This window comes from Drosophila suzukii, chromosome 3 (genome assembly GCF_043229965.1).
Source record: "Drosophila suzukii chromosome 3, CBGP_Dsuzu_IsoJpt1.0, whole genome shotgun sequence".
Taxonomy (NCBI): domain Eukaryota; kingdom Metazoa; phylum Arthropoda; class Insecta; order Diptera; family Drosophilidae; genus Drosophila; species Drosophila suzukii.
Genome location: NC_092082.1, coordinates 30,105,558 through 30,126,863, shown reverse-complemented (window position 1 = coordinate 30,126,863; position 21,306 = coordinate 30,105,558). Strand labels below are relative to the sequence as shown.

General features: G+C 39.9%; 2 protein-coding genes across 10 annotated transcripts in view; one reads left to right on the top strand and one right to left on the bottom strand.

The window, feature by feature from the left end:
* AGO3 (Argonaute 3) overlaps window positions 1-21,306 on the bottom strand; it is a 547,891-nt gene that overhangs the window by 403,363 nt on the left and 123,222 nt on the right. The gene's annotated exons all lie outside the window — the stretch shown is intronic.
* On the top strand, window positions 5,734-7,816 carry LOC139353046 (uncharacterized). Its single transcript, XM_070996175.1, has 2 exons — window positions 5,734-7,599; window positions 7,663-7,816. The coding sequence occupies exons 1-2, from the start codon at window positions 7,347-7,349 to the stop codon at window positions 7,749-7,751; spliced, it is 342 nt and encodes a 113-aa protein (XP_070852276.1). The 5' UTR covers window positions 5,734-7,346; the 3' UTR covers window positions 7,752-7,816.

Sequence of the window (21,306 nt, the reverse complement as noted above, 5' to 3'; positions counted from 1 at the left end):
GTTGTATTTAAGTTTTGTTTCAATGATGTGTTTATAATAGTCATATGACTGGTATTGAGTTAAGGGGCCCTGAAAATTAATGCTGGGTTGGGAGGTCGTTGCGTTGTAGGCGGTATCTGCTGGAAACTTGATTCAAGCCTCTTGCTAGACTATTTGGGTGCACAGAGAGTTTTTCATTGTAGGTCGATTTTTGATGGTCTTTTTCATCTTTTACAGCAAGAATGCCAAGGTCCCTGTGGATGTTTTGGTTGCGAACATACCATGGTGTCCGCTTTCCCCCATAGCTGGGAGCCATATGTCCAGATGGGCTTGAGAGTGGAGTTGTAGAGCAGGAAGCTGCTGGCTTTTAGTTTTAGATGTAGTTTCTTGCGTTCGATCTATCTTTTCCAGATTAGTCGTCTGTCAAGGTGGACGCCGAGGTACGTTACTTCGTTGACTTCGGGAATGTGCCTACTATTCAATGATAGTGGATGACATGCTTGCCTGTTGATAGTAAGCGTCGTGTTTACATTTTTCTTCAGTTTTTTTTAATAAGCCATTCAAATAGCCACCTCTTGTTGTTGGTGCTCGGCCTGGGCACCTTGAGCGACTTAGGATTGCAGTGTCGCGAGCGAACGTAGATGTTGTTAGCTGTTTGTTTGTAGGAATAAACTTTGTGTATATGGTATGGAACAGATTAGGCCCTAGTGCGCTTCCTTGCAGAATCCAGCTTCGATAACGTAGTCGTCAGATGTTGTTGAATTCCACTTTACTGCGATGATTCTGTTGCAGAGATACGACTCAGTAGCTTTTGAGTGTAATCATGCAAGTGTGTTTTGATTTTGTGCAGAGGGCATTGAGCCATACTCGATCGAAGGCTTGATCAAACGCTGTGCGTATTTCTAATGTTATTCTGTTAACTTCTTTGATTGTTCCATGATTTTGACGGAAGCGAAATTAATGAGCAGGGATAACATTGTGAGCTCCTAGATATGGTATTATGCGAGTTAGGAGGAATTTTTCGAACAACTTAGACAGACACGATAATAAACTTATTGGTCTGTAGGATGACGGAGTTGTGTGGTCTGAAGAGCTTACAAATAACATCAATAGCAGAGTTTGGAAGTTCAATTAACATTTTTGGTTATTAGGTCAAAGCCCGGGGCCTTTTTCTGTTTCAGTTCCCAATTGACCTTTGGCTAAAACAATGTTGGTAGAGAATTAGTTTCAGATTGGATTTGTGGTAGGATAACTGAATCAGTGGCAGGGTTCGGCTGGAAGACTGAGATGTAAAGCAAAAGTTTCGGCTCTGTCTTCGTCGCTGCGGACCCAGCTGCCAGATGAATTTCTTATCGGAGTGACTGTTTCGATCGTAGAGCTAAGGTTTGGGTAAGCCCTCCACAGAGGTTGTTTTGTAGTGGCTTGGCGAAAGTTTTTTAATGTACCGCAGCTGTGCATTTTCTGTTTCTTGCTTTAAAGCTCGATTTAGTGTGCTTCCTTAAGACGTTGTTTTGATGACGGCGATCTATTGGTTTGCCAGGCACGTCGCAGGCGCCTCTTTTCTAGGACTAGCCGTTCAATTTGCAGATTTTCAAGTGGTTGGCTTGTACGTCCCTGCCTTGTGGTGTTGAGATAGTGGCTGCCTCCACGAATACTTCTTCAAGAGCATCTGTAGAGCAGTCGATGTCCGCTTCGATGTTGAAGTGAGGGGTTAATTTATGTGTGAGCTTACATACTTTTTATATTTTAACCAGTTGGTTCAGTGCGACGTCAGCCTGAGGGGGTGATCTGTAGTTTTTGTGCTTTGAAGAAGAGTTACCAGCACTGGCGAATGGTCTGACGACAGGTCCGAAAGCGCTTTGGCGCTTAATTTATTGCGGGGAACGTTTTTTGTCACCGCAAAGTCTATTAGGTCTGGAACTTTCCTGGGGTCTATTGGCCAGTATGTGGGGCTGCCGGGGGAAACATAGTCTAATTTGTTGTTCGGTTTTATGATTGCATTATATAATTGCCTTTCTTTGGGAGTCATAAGGTGTGACCCCCAGTGCGTGTGTTTGGCATTATAGTCCCCTGCAGCTATAAAGCGATCTCCAAGCAAGTTGTGGAAGAAATTGTAAAGCGAGTCGGGCAGTTGACAGCGGCTATGGTGAGGTTTCCGTTGCCTGACTGCACTTTGATAGACGTGGCTTGCAAGTAATTAGTTGAAAACCTTTGGTGAAAGTGGTGCTTGATGCGTTCCCTGATTAGAATGCCGGTTCCGCCATGGGCTTTACCATCTGGATGGTCTGTGCGGTAGAAAGTGTAGCCTTCTATTTGGAAGTTGTATTTGTTTGTGAGGTGCGTCTCTACCAGTAGCATAATGTCGATATGATTATCATTCAGGAACTGTGTTACTTCAAGGTGTTGCCGTGAAACGCCATTGGCGTTCCACATTGTTATTCGTAGATTTGACATCTGTTATTTGGAGTGCTTAGCTGCAAGTAGCTGTAACACCATGTTCTGTTTTTGAACCAGTGTTTGCATGGTCGTTTTCATGAATGAAATGAATTACATTTAGGGTATTCAATTGCGTTGCAAACGTTTGAAGAGTGTAAAAGTGTAAGCAGTTCCTACAACAATTTCCATACAAAATAGTTTTCAAGGCCTACAACACCCCAGCTTATGTATACAAATCTGTTGTACTTGTGTAGAAATAGGGGGTTAATAATAGGTAGGAATTTTATCTAAAATACTAAAAGTATACTGAAAAGTTGGGTTTAAGTCCATGGAAATGACATTAAAAGAAAAGAAACAAATTTGAATTTTAAATGCAAAAGAAAAACATTTGTCTTCTATAAAACAAAATCATTGAATAACAATTTCAATGGAAGAAAAACCCTCAAGAAAGCGAGCCAGAGAGGTCGAAACTAAGCGATGGTCTGAGAGCGAAGTTAATAAAGTCCTACATTATATGTTGGAGCAATACAAAAATTTAAAAGTTACCTTTCTATTGTACGTCAATTTCCTGCAACGTTATTTTAAAATAGAGGGCGTTCATAATTCTCGTCTGGCAAACTTACAAAGTTTACACTTTTACAACGCAATTGAATACCCTAATTATACTTTGTTGCATGGTGACCGTCATAGATTTCAAAGTGCTTTGTGACTGTACTTGGATCTGCTGAGCCTTTCCTAGATTAGACTGGAGTGGGTTTCCCGTCCCTGATCAAAGGGCATCGGCGTATGAGAAGCCCTTCTGGCTACTTAGTTGCAGCCGTGCGGAATAGTACTTCCGGCGAGTAAGTGTACGCATTTTGGGTATTCTGATGACGCGTTGCTGTCACTTTTCGCATGCGGTCCTTCATCTCTTTGTAGATCGGACAGCCCTTGTAGTGTAGCCGTGTGGTTACCTTGGTAGCTAACGCATTTTTTCTTTTTGGGGTCTTCTTTGTTGGCAGGGCAGTAAGCCCTTTAGTGCATTAAGTATTTCAGGCTATAAATGGGGTGCACTTCATTTTACTTCAAGACTCTGTTGGCTGGATCCAGCTTGACCCTGAAGGATGGTTGCGGTTCTTTTTTCCTGTTTATAATGTTACTGACGATCTTTGCAGAAAACCCTTTTTTCCTTGAGAGCATCAATAACTTCCTTGGCGGTTACGTCGTGCTCGATTCCTTTTAGTACCACTTGCAGGCCCTTGCAACTTTTTAGTTGGTACGTGTAGTAGCTTTTCCTAGCTTCCTGCAGGTATTTGGATACTGCTCGGAAATATTCTTCAGTTTTGCTCTGAAGCTTGGTTTCATGGATATCCCCTTTTGTGACCGGAACAACATAAAAGTTTCCGTACCCGGTCAGCGCAACAATTTTGTTGACCAGGGCGTACGAGATTTTCTCCCTAATGTAAATTGGTGGGGTCTTAGGTTTCGGTTGGGTCTCCTGAGCACGTTTTGGTTCATTTTCAGCTAGAAGCGCAAATCTATTGCTGTTGGATCTTTCGGATAATTTATTGTCTATCTGGACTCGGTTTATTTTGGACTTGTTACCTACCGCGGTGTTCTGCGGGCTAGACTTACGCTTGATAAGGATGTACCGATCTAGTCCGTATGGCCGGACCAGCTTGCTGAATTTTGTTTTGGTTTTGATTTGTTGTCGTGGTTTTTGTTGCCGTTGTTTTTAGCGTTACGTTCGACGACTTTGTAGTCGATGCCGAAATAATAGCCGTAGCTGTGGTTGTTGTTGGTTTTTTTGACGCAGCTATAGTTGTTGCTGATAAATTTAGTGCAAGTGCAGAAGTTGCTGCATGTTGTTGGTGCGCTAGGGGTCAAGACTGATGGTAGGGGGTTTTGCACTGATAACTTCACGCCGTCGGAGTAGGAGTAGCAGTAGATAGACATGGTGCGCAGGATCGCACTCTTTGGCTATCGACCGTCAGTAAGGTCGTTTTTTGCACTTCGCTATCACACGTTGAAAAGTAACCGTCTCTTCGGTTCCCAGAGCTTAGTCGCTCTTTATTTTGTTTGTTGCTCATTGAGCTTTTTTAGCGTGACACTTATTTATTGAAAAAAAATAAAATAAATATACCCTTGTTTAAGTCGTTACCCTGATTTTATGAGTTGTAACCGAAATTTTTATTTATTGTATCATCATTTTATTCAGCAAATTTCTTGCTCTTTTCCTGGAGCTCGCACGAGACACGTCCGCCCACTTCAACGGCAAGTTTGGTTTCCGGAATAACATAAACCCCATTAAATTGATCAATATTGAAATTCAAATTTCAGGGGCAAAGCTGTTACTCTCCAAATCAAACTGATGAAGCCTCCAGTTAAGGAGGTAGCCAAAAAGTTAGAGTCCAACCAAATTATTTCAAGGTTTGTTTTCGACTGACTTCATGTGTACAAAATTCATATTCACAAGCATCGGAATTACACTTTTCGTGGTTACAGACTTCGTGGTTAATATAAGAATAAAGAAAACAGTATAAGATTGTTACACCTATCGAACCTTGATTAGGGTTTCGTATTATAGAATAACATATTGGTGTTCAAATTAAACACAAACGTTAAACAAGCAAAATAAAATCTATTTTTCCATTTTGTCCAAATGCCTTGCCTGGTTTGATTCGACAGTAACTTTAAAATGGTACACGTTTCACAATATCAACAGACACACAATAAACTCGGCAATATTAAAGCCTGACATTATAGTTGTTAACTAAAACATATATCACCTAAATTGGTAAATTGTAACTCGAGATAAATATAAAAATACCAAAAAATAACACCAAGAAATTTCTGATATAAAATTATTTTAAAAAATTATCCAAAACCAATTTTTGACTTTTTTCTGTGATTGAAGGGCTCAACACTATCAGGAACTACCATCATCCTTTGTCAAATTATTATTTTGTAATCCAGTATTATCGAAATCGACTATATCAACAGCAAGGGCATATAAACTTCGGCTTGACGAAGATAGATAACCTTTTCATGTTAAATTGTATTTCATTAAACTAGTCTAAATTAAAATATATTTTTTTTTTTAGTATGCTCACAAACTGGCTTATTTGATTGGACAAAGTATTCAACGAGATGTGGCCGATTCGCTTTCGGACAAACTTTTCTATCTCTAAAAATCCAACGAGTTTTGTATTTTATATCGCATTGAATAAAACGCATTGTTTTATGTATTGTATTATAACTGTGTAATTACGTAAGTATCTATAACCGTTAATCGTGGAATAAAATGGTTAACGGTTGGAAAGTATTTCACAGGAAGAAGAAAGCGTTTCGGACCTTAACTAGACGTGAAGTGTTCTGATCTTGAAGTGTTCTCCCGAAACTAGGAGTTACAACCTTAAATTAGGATTCTGCTATCTTAAATTTACTCATTCTACCGCTTCAGCAAAATATTTAAGCTTTGACGCAAATGGGCATTTTCTTTTGTAGCGTTCATAGGTAAATTTTAGATAATGTATGTATTTTGTCGAATTCAAAATCCTTTTTCGTCACTAAAGTTAATATCAGAACTTGTGTAAGTCGAAGGTGAAAGCCTTAAAGTATTTTTTTTTTTAGATCTACCCTTTATTATGATTTTTTTTAATTTGTTACATTCTTTACATTACTTCATGTGGGCAAAAAGGAAGTTGAATTTGTTTTGGTTTTTCGTGTTTTAGTGCACTATTAATGTCTTTCACCCGGCTAAACTGTAATTACGGAATATTATTTAAGCGTTATGCGTCGTTTGTGTGAAGCAATTCGTCTAAAAAAAACCAGAATTATGGGTAACAACAACAACAACAACTCTATCTCCGTGTGAATTCTGGCTATTTTCCAAAATCAAGAGAACACTCCGGGGAAAGCGGAAAGGGACTATTTGGCATGTTTCGAGTAATGTAAAAATCGCTGGCATATTTTTATTTCATCGAGAGGGAATTACTTTGAAGGGAAATAATAAGTTCATCTTATGGAGCAATTCTCAGTCGAAGCTTGAAGGTAAACCATAGAAACATTATAGTTCTTAACTCCTAAAAATATTTTTTTGTGCCGGTCATTTTTTTAGAGGTTTAACCACCTTTTTGTGGTCTTCTTCTAGCACTAGCAATGCTTTGCTCAATACTATGACCAGAAGTCGTCCCCATATAACTTGGTTATTTCCTTTTGTTGTTAGAAAGTTAAATTTGATAATAACCCTCTAAAGTCAGTTTTTGTTTCACCCGAGTGCCACGACCATTCTAAGATTTTCAATGATGTTTTCAGTGTACACTTTATTTTATTTTACTTTTCAATATCCATCGACATGAGGTGACCCAAGAAGGGTTTACGTTTGCTGACGAATGTTAGTCGGGCGAACCTAGGCAGGTTATAAAACTACCTCTCTTCAAGTCAGGCGTGTCATGCGACCCGTGCCCGCTGAATTTCCGTTCTCAGCAGAGCTGGAGACCCCTCGTAAGGCTAAAGAGGCTCCGTTGAAACCTGAGGAGGGGGCCCCGATGAGTATCGCCCAACCGAATCTAACAATAAACAAGAACCAGTCTGGAAAGGCCAAACCACTAGGCAACAGCAAGGGTAAGAAACCCTCACCCATCAACAGGAAGTCAAGGGACAGACGATTTCACTTTATTCTAAGAAAGATTGTCAGGAAGGATGAGACGGGTAAGACGGACCCTAGGGACACAGAGGACAAGGCCAGATGCCTGGAGAAATCGACGGCTTCGAGAAATAGGAACACACGGAGCCGTTCCAATCGCAATCAAAGCGTAAGCTCTAGCAGGAGGTCAGAGAGAGAGCGCACCAAAGAGGGAAAGTGACGCAAACGGAAAAGTGCGACCAACGTTCTTCGTCAAGTCTCGAAAAAGTTTAGCGACTGGGCCTTCCTCAAAATAGAGAAGGAAATGACGTCAACGTTGACTGCCGCAGCTGGAGAAGCTGGACCACAAGGTCCGATTTGGAATAACCGGGTGAGGTTCTGGAGGAGGTCGAGGACGCCAAAAAGCTGTTGGATTACATGGTCATCAACGACAGGACTGTATTTACCACGCCAGCAACCAATGTCGAATGTCGATCAGCCGTTTTGGCGAACTAGGGAAGGTCTAGTCTGTGGTCTGAAACTTCAAGGATTCTACACAATATACACACACATGTCAGGTAGGTCGAGGGCGTGTGTTAATATAAAAACAACCGCAATGCTCTTCTTTGTTCTAACCTCAGCACCGCGGACCGAGCAGGGACTCCTAGCATCAGCTTACATGCCCCACGACGAAGCGGCTCTAACAGAGCCTTTCATCAAGCTGCAGTAGACAAACGACAACAAAACAACTCTAGTAGACAGCGATGCCAGTGCCAGGTACACGCTCTGGGGCAAATCGGAAACAAATGAAAGGGGTAAGTCTCGTTCTGACAATATATTTTGTCGTACCTTGTCTTTTCAAGTGCAATGAATTTTTAGGGGTGAGAAGAGGCACTAGGCCTGGCTCTACATTTTGAATTTAGAATTCACAAAGTTGAGACATGGATTGTGCCGAAACAAATTCCTTCTCAGACCTCATGTATATTTTCTATGACACTTCAGTTCGGTAAGATTGTCAAATACAAGTTGAAACAAACCTCTGCCGAGGCTCTGCACAAGTACGTAAGAGAGCTCACAAGTATACTAACAAAGGATCCTACAAAATCTCCTACTCAAAGTAAACATACACATACCAAGAAGCTATGCGAACTTAGGAATAGGGTGTACAGAGCTTTCAATATCAGCTATTATACCAAGTTAAGGGAACCATACAAGGTACTACAAAGAAAGTACAAGAGATCGATCTTAGGAGCCAAGAGAGAAAAGGGAGGACTTAGGACATCAGTAGGATAACAGCCCATTGGCCCATACGCACGCTGGCCTGTATGACAACTAATGCTGGAGAAGCTGAAGGAAAACAACAAATCCTGAAACAACAGAGCACCTACTCTGCTTTTACCCAGCGCTGAACAACTAAAGTTGCGACACTTCGGAAGACACCAGCTAGAGTATCTGCAGGTAGTAGGAGGGATTGCAATTGCAGCTCTTGTAAGCTTCCTAAATGAGACGAGCATGTACTAGCGTGTAGCATCACAGCAGATTTTTATTTATTCGTGTTAAGGTAGTGGCCTATTTAATAGATTATGCAAGTAATAAAAACCTTTTATTAAAGGGTATGTCGGAACATAATATAATGTCAGTGTATTTTAGACCGTTCGTTGCTTTATGTGATTGTTCTCAGTGTACTTGTGCATTTTTCCTTGCTTTCTCTCGTCATTGTAGAGTTCGTTATCAAGGCTAAAGGTAAGGTTTTGTTTCTATTGCCAGTTTACTCTTGTTCTCTGCACAGAAAATAAAATTTATATGATATGATGATCAATTTGATGAAATCCAGTATCATTTCGGCCTTGATACGGCACATATCAATTTGACATGTACGAAATGGTTAAAAAGAAATGTCGGTAATATCATTTTTACATTAAGCGGTATCAATTTTTTTAAAATATTTTTGTTGTTAATTTGATGTTGTTGAAGATTTGATATTATAATTTCAAATGTACATTGTTGTAGATTGGATACTAAAAATACCAAATTGATATTATTGTTAATTTGATATTATAATGTCAAAGACAAATTTAAATTAAAAAATAATATACCACATTTTTTATTATTTATTTTATTTTATTTTCAAATACGTTTTCTTACCTATTTACAGTTTGTACAAAATATTTACAGTATTTCTTAATGACACATTATTTAAGATATTTACATTGGGTCATTTTTTTTACTTATGTATACTTATTTACTAAAATTTCTTAATTGTGATTAACTTATAATTAAAGTTTTTATACAATCGTATAAGATTCCTGTTCGGCATCCACCACATATGCTTGAAAGTGCTCGCTAAATTTTGAAACCTTAATTAATTGTGTAATAACAGAAAATTTGTGAAAGACTTTCAAGAATAAGCAACATTTTATGAAAAGCAATGAAAAACGCGTGCATCTGTCTATACATACATATGTACATATGTACATGAGAAGCGACTTTGCAGGGCGACGTAGAAAAAATAATTAACAGGCATGTACATACATCTAAACATAAATTTAAGCGCATTTTAAAATATGTTTTTGTTTAAATGCAATTATGTTTATTGTTAGATGTACATACTTATTAATTTTGCTTTCACGCTGAAACAGCCTCTACACATACACACGCTTACGCATACGTATGTATGTACATTACGGTGGTCCAAAAAATGAAAACTGGTTCTCACCATTTTACATGGTAGATTAAAGTCTGTAAAAAATTTAATCAAAAATAAAAAAAAAATTGTTCAGGCCTTGCGAGTCGTCCTCAAAGTTTGCTTTAAAATTACTCATACGACATGTGTTGCAGCCAGAACTTTATTCGAAAGAACGGCAAGGGTACACCCAAACAATAAGTGTACCCGAATCATTTGTGCGTTTACGGCACTTAGAGTGTGATTGGCACTCTTAAATGAGGTTTGTTGCCTTGCACTGATATTTTCGGACATGCTCATACGCACACTCGCAAAACGATTTCGTGCTCTTTTCTGCATGTATACATGAGTTGACGCCGATCAATATGCTAAAGCAAAAGGAATGAGCGAAAATGAGAGCACAACACTTGAGACAAACAATATGTCAGAGACACGTGTGTTGTTGTTTTTCTTGCATTAGCTTCATACATGCATACATATTTGTTTTTGAGTATGCACATATACATACATACATATATGTGAGTTGAAAATAAAAGCCGTGTTTTGCTGCTTCATTGCGTGTATTTAATTTTAATGTTTTCAAGAAAGTCATTACATATTTTATATGAATTTGAGACCGTTCATACAGATAAAGGAACAGGTAAATCAGTCGTTAACAGTTTTCTTTTTGGATACATTTTAATCTTAGATTAGTTTGTCTTAAAAATAAAAGCAATTTCACAAACAATTTTACTTTTTATAGAGTCCGGCGTTTCAGTCATTTTGCTTATTCCTTCTAAGGCTTCAACAAACAACTGAAATCAAGCGACCAAAAAACAAACCAGCGATCATGCGAAATCATAACTGTAAAACATGAATGTTTCGCTCACAGCGCATTATTGCGCATTGCTTTTTGTGATCTACCTTTGCTTTTGGTACATTTGCTTTGAGTGCACTGTGCAGTTCACTTATCTGCGCAAAATTTTTGAGTGTCTGGTGAAATAGAATCTACGCTTACTGTTTGAGTGAGTGACGAAATGCAAAAATACGAAACGGAAAGCGATTTGTGCGTTTGGGTGTGTTATTCTATTCTTGTTGTTTGTGAGAGCGACAAGCACTCCAAACTTATAAGTGTGGTTCGGGTGCCAAAAAGTGACGTTCTCTGTTCTGGTTGGACATCTAAAATCCGAACTTGACACAACAGATTTACCATCTAAGAAATCCGTATTATCTAGTGTCCTCTATATTACTAGATTTTCCGGAAAACGATTGTTACAAAGCGCCAATGATGTAACACAAATGCTAGTTACCATTTGGAGTCAAAGGGGAATTTCAGTCCAACCTCACCATCATATTATTAAATCCATAGCGCGGCTTAAAAAAGATTTGTTTAGCCTAAAAAAATGTTTAAAAAAAAAGGAGAGCTTCACCGAAACACGGAAAGCCGTTTTTGAATCATGTTAAATGAACGCTTTAATATCAACCATGCCATGGCATCTTCATCTGCTGTCGCGCCATAGAAATTTGGTGCCGCGTTAACGAAGCGAGCAAACGGCAGAAAAAGTCCCCTACAATTACTTACTCATGCTAATTTGTTTTTAAATAATAAATAAATATATATAATTGAATATTGCCTTCTTTGTCCTTCCTTATTTGGGTATATAAGTGTTTACAGAAGGTCCATTTATGAAACGATTTTTTCAAAAATAAATAAAACAAGGAAGAACGCTATAGTCGAGTACCTCGACTATCAGATACCCGTTACTCAGCTATATGGAGATATGCAAGCAGCAAAGCGAGATTAAAATGCGCCACCTACCGGCGGTATACAGATTTAAGCGTTATGGGCGTTAGAGTGGGCGTGGCAAATTTTTTTTTGGATCAATCGATAGGTATCGACGAGACCAATACATTTCAGTTAAAATTTTTTATCTAGCATGAAAATTGTGGGCGTCACAGGTTTTCGCGGTTTGTGGGCGTTAAAGTGGGCCAATTGGGTCAATCGATAGGTATTGATGAGAACAATACATTTCAGTTAAAATTTTCTATCTAGCATCAAAACTGTAGGAGCCACAGTTTTGGGCGGTTTGTGGGCGTTAGAGTGGGCGTGGCACTGTGCCGAAACAAACTTGCGCTGCGTAAGAAGCTCAGGAATCTGCACGCCAAATCTCAATAGCCTAGCTCCCATAGTTTCCGAGATCTCAGCGTTCATCCGGACGGACAGACAGACGGACAGACGGACAGACGGACATGGCTAGATCGACTCGGCTAGTGATCCTGATCAAGAATATATATACTTTGTGGGGTCGGAAACGCTTCCTTCTGCCTGTTACATACTTTCCGACGAATCTAGTATACCCTTTTACTCTACGAGTAACGGGTATAATTATTTGCGAAATGTTTTAAATGACTTATTAAGCAACTCGAGGATTTTAATAGCTTATTGTCAATATTTTCAAAAATCTGTCCTGTAAATTCTGGCGTTTTTCAATTTTTAAAGCTTTCAAAGTAGTTCGGAAAGGTGGCAAACGAGTTTGAGAAATGAAACCAAGTCAAGGCCACCCATATGAAAATAATATATTTGATCAAGGGCAACAGTGCGTATGAGTTATAAACTTTGAAACCAACTCGCAGACCCTATATAGACCCTATATGAAAAATGCCACTAAGAAAATCGCACACGATTTTAGTTTTTTCCGCTTATTATGTTACTATGTTATTATAGCACTTTGACATATACACATTATATATGAAGTTTACTCACCTTTTCCTTGTTCTGCCCACTTAGGGAAACACTGAAAATGTACGTCTGACCGGCTTCACAATAAAACTCAAGTGTACGTATGTAAGTGCAAGCGAGACAACATGATCGAAGTAGGCCAATTCGAATTTCGAATATATCTTTTTCGCTTCCACTCACGTGATGGATGTCGCCATGTTGCTATATCCTCTCTTTTTCAATGTCAAAGAATTTCGGAAAAGAGAGAAATCGACAACTTGAAATTTTTTGGTATCAATTTGACATTATTTAATGGTAAAAATGATATGTGTCTAAAAATCACAAATTTACCATGCGCATGTCAAATTGATCCTGGCTCGTTTTTTTTTCTGTGTAGTTGTACGAGACAAAGTATACTGAAGGAATTAGTAGGAGAGACTAAAAGGAGCGAAATAAAGAGAGCACACGTTGAGTTAATGTATCAGAAATAATGACAAAGGGTTTTTGGGTAGCGTGTACGGCTAGCCCTTGACTTGGCGGTCCGTAAAGTTCGAAGCTTTCGAGAAGTTGAATATTACTGAACGAAACCGAGATTCTGTTCAGGACAATCTGGAATCAATATCAGAAATTGGATCTGTACCAACTCCTCCTATATCCGCGGACTAGTGGCGCCTAGTTCTGGAGCTGCCCAAAACTGTGCAGGCATCAACTACACAGAAGACTGCCGTTACTCTGCCAAAATTATTTTATCTGCGGACATAATTTTAGCGGAAAATCCACTAACTGGTAGTGGTCAAATTATGCCACTTAGCAATTGCATGGAGGGCAGTGCTTCGCAGTGTGCAAGTGGGCTACATCGGCCTTGAGTGGAAGTATTTCAAGAACCTGTTCAAAATACGATTTGAGACTAAAGAGACATAGACCGCCATTTTGTTAAACATCTTTAAGAGTCCACCTTTGGTCGGTAGAAAATTAGACCAACACGATGATTTTCTTTCGTAGTTGATTTCAAAAATATATTTCTGTTCCAACTCGCCTCAGAGGCGAAAAGTTTACTCAGCCCAGGGTTGCTTCTAGCAGGTTTACAGGGTTGGCTATCATGATCATGAAGAGCTTCAGGTCTTCAATCTAATGGTAGTTGGCCAGATAGTAAATTGCTCGCTTGTAGGTTCTGCATTTGGTTTTCACATTTGCCACTCGCACCTTACCCAGGGATCACATCAGTGAAAATTCCGAGCAACCATGTTTGCGAAGTCCTTCTTAATTTTGGTCCGTTGTTGCAATCTTGTAAGGTATTCGTGCAACCAATCTCGCCACAAGCCCAGCTAGATTGCCGATACGGGCTCCGGTTGTCCTTCGTCGATGGATGTGACAATGTAGCGACAGTGGTGTTGACGAGAAAGTGTGCAGGAGTGATAGCTTCCACATCGTTAGGACTGTTTCTATCTGCGAACAATAGACGTGAGTTTACCACCGCTTCGACATCGAGGAGCACAGCATGAACTTCGTCTTCCTTTACCAGAGCGTTTCCGATTCCATTAATGAAAAAAATGTTCAGCGGACTTCACAGCCCCCACGAAATCGTACAACCGGCTTTTGCCCAGAAGAAAATAAAAATTGCGTCGTACATTTTGAGTGGGGTTTTGCCGGGAATGTCTATGGATTTGAATTGGATCAAAAAGATCAACTCCACTAACTCTGAATGGCCGAGTGCTTCAGATTGGGCTTGCATCGGAAGCAGTGGGTACATCGAAGGACTGAAGACTCTCGTCGGGATCACAGTTTGCTGCTCATTTGGCCAGCACAATGCCAGCAGATTTCTGGATTTCCAGGGAATCGGGTCGCGATATGAGATCGATCAGGGGAACTGATTGTGATAAGAGATCGTCGATATAGAAGTCTTCGACTATTGCCTGTGATCCTTTCGAATATGATTTGGCAAAGATTTCGCTCAACTATTAAACCAACGTTTAGCAAGAGCGCGGTCACAGCGAATGGTCGTAAGCAAAATCTCAGCAAGATGGCATACACACATGGGTTTATGGTTGCACCCACCATAAGAAGTTTGTTCAGTAAGAGCTGCGATGTTTTTCTTAAAAAAGCATCGAACACGACCCTAAGCTTTGTAGAAGAGCTTTGAGGTCTGAGTATGCACTGCTACAGGATGAAGTATTAGGATTTTCTGGGAATGACATTGTCTGTTAGTGACATCTATCCGAATGACAAATACTCATGCATTAGTTCTATATACGTTCCGTGCACTGTAGGGTTAGCATACATGCGTCGATCGAACGCTATCAATCGTCTTTGGGCTGTTTCGTTGAAAGTTCAATACAGGAGGCTCGTCATCCGTTCCTAACATGCAGCACGCTGATAATGCTAAGGGTCGCGAAACCTAACAACTACCAGAAACTACACAACCGAATACTGAAACACGACTGCCCCGATAAAAATATCGAGACTCGAAGGCCTATTTAAAGGTTTTCGAGAATCCAACAAGTGGGTGCTGTGGACTGCACGGAATAATACGATTAAATGGCTTGACCGCTGACTTGACTTGGTTCCTAAATCATAACTTCTACAAATATTTATGGTCAGAAATTTTCTTCGCAGGGATGTTAGGGTAATGAAACACGGATCCACCTTGTTTGTAATTAACTATATCGCCTTTTGTCTTTCGGTAGTTTTATTATCAATGTTTACACTGATTGTTTTGGGGCTCGACCTCCTCCTTGGCGGATTCACTTTTTGGGGCACTCATGTTGGTCACAATTTTCTACAGGTCGTAATGTTGGCCCCGGCGTTTTTGTACGTATCGTTTGTCCTATACATTTGTATAATCCTCACGTTTAATATATCCATGAGTAATTTAACGGCGATCTTCTTGGTGTGGTGAACTTCCCAGATATCGTCCTTGTGTACTTTTTCGTACTGTAGGAACATTGGTCGGCATTGTATCCTTCAGGATAAAGGTCTCTTTTAGGGAACGCAGACAGGACTTTCTTCTGGACATCCGTTTTCCTGCAGTCTTTGGACTGCATGTGTAGTACCCACCTAGTGGTTCTATTTCTTCATATTCCCTATCTTGGGAGACAACGCCCAAATGGTGCATTTTGCCAGATGTAGGGGTACAGCTACTAGTATATTGATCATGGACGTAATTCCGGCTGTACGACACCTGTAAATCGTTGGATTTGGATTTTTCTCTGCACTCTTGTTAGAAAATTTCACCCCTCCCGTCATCACAAAACTTTTAGTTTGTTTTTTATGTCAATCTTAACAAAGCCGCTCATTGATGACCAAATTGACAGATTTTGATGAGCTAATAATACCCGTTACTCGTAGAGTAAAAGGGTATACAGATTCGTCGGAAAGTATTGGGTTGGCAAGAAAGTCATGTCGTTTTTTTTCAATATTTTCAAAGATGATTTATTTATATCAGGACTTATAATTAATCAATTATGTATTGGCCGTTTTGTTCGACCACTAATGACCATCTCTCGGGCAGCTGCATAATTCCGCGCTCGAAGAACTTTTGGTCTTTTCCAGCAAAGAATCGAGACAAGTGGTTTTCGACAGCCTCATCTGAATCAAAGTTTTTACCATTCAAAGAGTTTTGAAGAGAGCGAAACAAATGGTAATCTGAAGGTGCTAAGTCCGGACTATAAGGTGGATGTGGTAGCACTTCCCAATTCAGCTCCGTTAATTTTTGCCGAGTGACCAAAGATGTGTGGGGCCTAGCGTTGTCATGGTGAAAGACTATACCCTTGCGATTAGCTAGTGCCGGCTCCTTTTCTTTAATTTTTTCCGCCAAATTGGATAGCTGGCGACAGTACACATCTGAATTGATGGTTTCATTCCGTCCCAGCAGCTCAAAGTGCACTACACCCTTCCAATTCCACCAAACAGACAGCATAACTTTCCTCTGATGGATATCGGCCTTTGATGTGGCTTGGGCTGGCTCATCTTTCTTGCTCCATGATCTTTTTCGTTGGACATTATTGTAAACAACCCACTTTTCGTCGCCAGTAATGATCCGCTTCAAAAAAGGATCGTTTTTAATCCGTTGCAGCAGAGAATAGCAGATGTTGATACGCTTAGTTAGGTGAATTTCCTTTAAGTTATGCGGAACCCAAACATCGAGCTTGCTTACGTAGCCAAGTTTCTTCAAATGGTTTTCAACCGTTGTATGCGACACACTGAGCTTCTCTGACATCTCCCGCGTTGAATAGCGCCGGTTTTCATCCAGCAAAGCCTGAATTTGTTCGTCAAAAACGGCCGATGGTCGACCAGAACGTGGGGCGTCTTTAACTCCAAAATCTCCAAGCCTGAATTTGGCAAACCAGCGCTGACATTGGCGATCACTCATGGCATCTTTACCATACACTTCGCACAATTTTTCGCGAGCTTCGACCGCTTTTTTTCCTTTTCGGAAGTAAAAAAGCAAAATATGCCGAAAATGCTCACTTTGGTCCTCCATGTTTAATTTGCTATAGCTTCCACAAATGTTATCGAATAATTACCAAATTTTCGTCGATAGTACCTAAGACAATAAGCTTTAAAACGATACTAAAAAGTGTGACCCTGGTGCTCGATTAGTCGTAAATAAATTAGATTAAAAACGATTACTAAAAAAAACGACATGACTTTCTTGCCCACCCAATATGTAACAGGTAGAAGGAAGCGTTCCGACTCCATAAACTATATATATTGATCAGAATCACTAGCCGAATCGAACTAGCCATGTCCGTCTGTCTGCCCGTCCGGATGAACGCCGAGATCTCGAAAACTACAAAAGCCAGAAAGTTGGGATTTGGTATGTAGAATCCTGAGCTTCTTACACAGCGCCAGTTTGTTTTAGAAGGGTGCGCTATCTCTAACGCCCACAAACCGCCCAAAACTGTGGTGCCTACAGCTTTTGTGCTAGAAAACAAATTTTTACTGTAACTTATTCGTCTCGTCAATACCTATCGATTGCCACGCCCACTCTAACGCCCATAACGCTTAAATATGTCTGCCGCCCACATAACCATATATTGAGATAGCGGGTAGGATGCGCATTACAATCTCGCTTTGCTGCTTGCATATCTCCATCTTCCTTTGGTCCCCTTAGCTGAGTAACGGGTATCTGATAGTCGAGGTACTTGACTATAGCGATCTTTCTTGTTTTTTTACTTGTTTAGACAGAACCAGCAAATATCATCACTTACCAACGCACTGTGTTTGTAACGAAAGACGATTAATGGAAGTATTTGAAAATGATGTTTGTGTTGAAAAATGCACCTTCCATTTTTTAGTGATTTCTATGAATGCCACCAAAGAAAAGTGTGTGGAATCCATCTCTGACCTGCAAGGGCGATACGAATTTAAGATGGCGACGAACCGTTGCGACCCTTGGCAAATGAGTTATTTCCTCTACGAAATATTGCTGTTGTTAGTTTTGAGATGAAAGGAAAGAAATATTCGATTGAATCAGGGTTTATTTGTTATATATTTCAACGGTCTTCTCAGATTTTTTTATTAACTATATTATTTTCACTATTTCTGCTGTAATTTAAAAAAAATTGGGATTTGCTTCTGAAATTATAGGGACACATTCTTGGATAGTTTGGGTAGACATTTTAAAGCCTCTGAAGCAGGCTCCCCCCTAAATCCCTACTTTCTAGCATTTCTAGAGTCCGAGATATCAGCGTTCATATGGATGATTTTGGGTGGCTTGTGGGCGGTTTGTGAGCGTTAGAGTGGGTGTGCAAATATTTTTTTTTGGGTCAATTGATTTATAATTTTTTTTTTTAATTTAGCATTAAAATATAGGTGACACAGTTTTGGGCGGTTTGTGGGCGTGGCGCCCCGACGAAACAACAGTGCTGTGCGCAGGAATCTCTAAAGTCTCCATGCCTAATCCCAGTATTACAGCTTATTGTAGTTTCCGAGATTTCAGCGTTCATACGGAAAAACAGACTTGGCTAAGTCGACTCGGCTAGAGATTCTGATCAAGAATATGTATATGTCGGAGATGTATAAGAAGAAAGAAAATGTAAAAGAAAAAAAGAGATAGAATAAAGAATAAAAATAAACTAATCACTAGGTTATTTGTGGTTCCTGTCATTTGCACAATTGCTGAGAGCGTGGATTGAGAACGAAAGAGAGTGTCGTCTCAGCCGAGTGTGGCGCGGTTATGGTCAAGGTCAAGGACTCTGAGAGAGAGAAGGACCAAAAAGGAATTGCAAATGAGAGAGAGAAAGAAAAGAAAGGAATTTGCAATTAGATGACGTGTGTCATTTTGACGTGTGTCAGAAGAAGCCGGCAGAAGGAAGCCGACTTCACTTTGCTTTTGATATCTGAACGGAGAAGACGTTGACCGCGACTCACTGCGCATCTGCAACAATATGCAAGAAGGAGACCAGCAAATGTCTCAGCCCCTGACATATACTTTATGGGGCCGGAAACGATTCCTTCTGCCTGCTACATAATTTCCGACGAATTTAGTATACCCTTCTACTCTACAAGTAACGGGTACTTCGACTACTCCAACGTGGTCATTTATAAGATAAGTAAATCCCTACACACCTCATCCAAGCCCAACACATTACCGACAGAAAACTATCAAAACTTTCTAAAAACTAAAGATACCCTAAAACAACATACGCTCCAAGACGGCTCGAAATCTGATAGCGGAGTAGCCTACAAATTAACATCCACACAACACGTCGTAACCCAGCAAATGCTCCCACCTTGTTCTTCCTTACGAATGTTGATATGCGGAAAAACGAAATTAAAAAATTGGCAGAATGGTCCGACTCACTCTCAGCTCTAACAGCACTATAAATTAAAAAATGATTTTAAAGTAGAAACAAATTCACTATGAAATGGGTCAGGGCACTGCGGCACATATTATAACCTTAAATATATTAGTACGCATATGAAACCCCAATACGATCTAATATGAAACAACACATCTCCACACTACAAGCCTATCAACTCAAAAAAGCAAAACAATAACGAATTTCTAAACACATTAATCTCTCGAACGGACACCATTATATTTTTGAGACTTCGAATCGGATACACTTATCTGACAAACAGCCACTTAGTTGACAAAACACGACTTCCTATATGCCAACAATGCAACCTAACCCTATGCATTCCTAGAGTGCCCTATTTACGTTAAGCATAGACAAAAGCTTCCCATGGGAGCTAAATGATACAGTAGTCAGATTTTTATTATATTGAATTCCTTATTCTTAAATGTTAAGATTTTTCGTAATTGTGCAAGATATGATTAAAAATAACGAAGCTATTATTAATTTCTCACTAATTATCTGATGGTTCCTATGGCAGCTAAATTATAAAGTAATCCTATTTTTTTAATATTAAAATGCAGTTTTTGAAGTATTAAAAGTACAAATTCCTATGAGTAAAAGTTATATGTCAAAGGACACAAAATTTAATTTTTATAACAAATTTAAACAGTCTCGATCATGCTTTCGTGGAGTGCAGACGCGTTTTTGGATCGTTGCGAAATTCCCTATGAAGAGTCTATGGACAAGGCCACCTCCGTGGCAAAACCTACAGGGTTGCCCATATTCGACGGACCCATGTTTTTTTTTAAAAAATCAAAGAAAAAAATAAAAATTTGGCGGTTGGCAATCTTAATCATTTAATTTGTTCCAAGTAGATTTGTTTACATCAATTTTTGAATATGATATCTTTCAAATGGCCGCCTCTGGCGTTGATGGCGTATTGTGCCCTTTTGCAGCATTTTCCATCGTTTTCGCCAACATTTCGGCCGAAATAGCGGCTATTTCTTCACGAATGTTGTCCTTGAGCTCTTCTAGGGTCCTTGGCTTGTTAACGTAAACCTTTGACTTCAAATATCCCCACAAGAAGAAGTCAGGCGGCGTCAAATCGGGCGAACGCGGTGGCCAGTCCAAATCACCACTTTTCGACATCAAACGGCCCGGAAACAATTTCTTCAGAAAATCGATTGTTATGCGACTTGTGTGCGGTGGAGCGCCGTCTTGTTGAAACCAGAACTGCCTCATACGCTTTCGACGAATATTTGGCATCACAAAATTGGTCATCATGTCGCGATAACGCTCCTGGTTGATGGTAACAGCATGGCCATTTTCATTTTGGAAGAAAAACGGCCCAATGACCGTTTTCGAACTGACGCCGCACCAAACTGTGACTTTTTCGTCGTGAAGAGGCACTTCTTGAATCTTCTCAGGATTTTCAGTGGCGTAAATACGGCAATTTTGCTTATTTACGGTCCCATTCAACGTGAAATGGGCTTCATCGGACATGATAATTTTGTTCCAAAATTGATCGTCATCTTCGGCCATTTCGATGACTCTTTGGGCCCATTCCAATCGACGAGGCTTGTCCGTAAGCAACAATCTTTGCGTCAATTGAATTTTGTACGGGAACAAATGCAAATCAACGCGAATAATCCGTTGTAAAGTGGACCGAGCCATGCCCAACTGCTGAGAACAGCGTTTTTGGGATGTTCTTGGGGACCTCTCAACACTGGCTCGTACGGCAGCGATATTCTCGTCCGATCGCCTTGGTCGACTTTTATTTGGCCTCTTCGGATTAGAAAGAGCCTCACCAGTCGTAAATTTTTCGTATAAACGCTTAATGGTGTTCTTAGAAGGCGCACTTTTCACATTTTTTAATTTTTTAAAAGCACGTTGAGTTTTCACAATTGACTTGTTCTGTTGAATGTAAATTTCAACTATTTCAGAGCGCTCGCGTGGCGTGTATTGTTCCATGGTAAAAATCTGCTTGGACTGACGCTTCAAACGCGGTATGTCATTAAGCGATCTGGCATCTCTGTCAAAAGTTATGGCGTCGTCAGATGGGTCCGTCGAATATGGGCAACCCTGTACTTCTTCCCGAACA

Coding starts and splice junctions, on each gene's coding strand:
- LOC139353046 (XM_070996175.1), top strand. CDS start 7,347: ATGACGTCAACGTTGACTGCCGCAGCTGGAGAAGCTGGACCACAAGGT. Junction 7,600..7,662: donor AATATACACACACATGTCAG/GTAGGTCGAGGG, acceptor TTCTAACCTCAG/CACCGCGGACCGAGCAGGGA.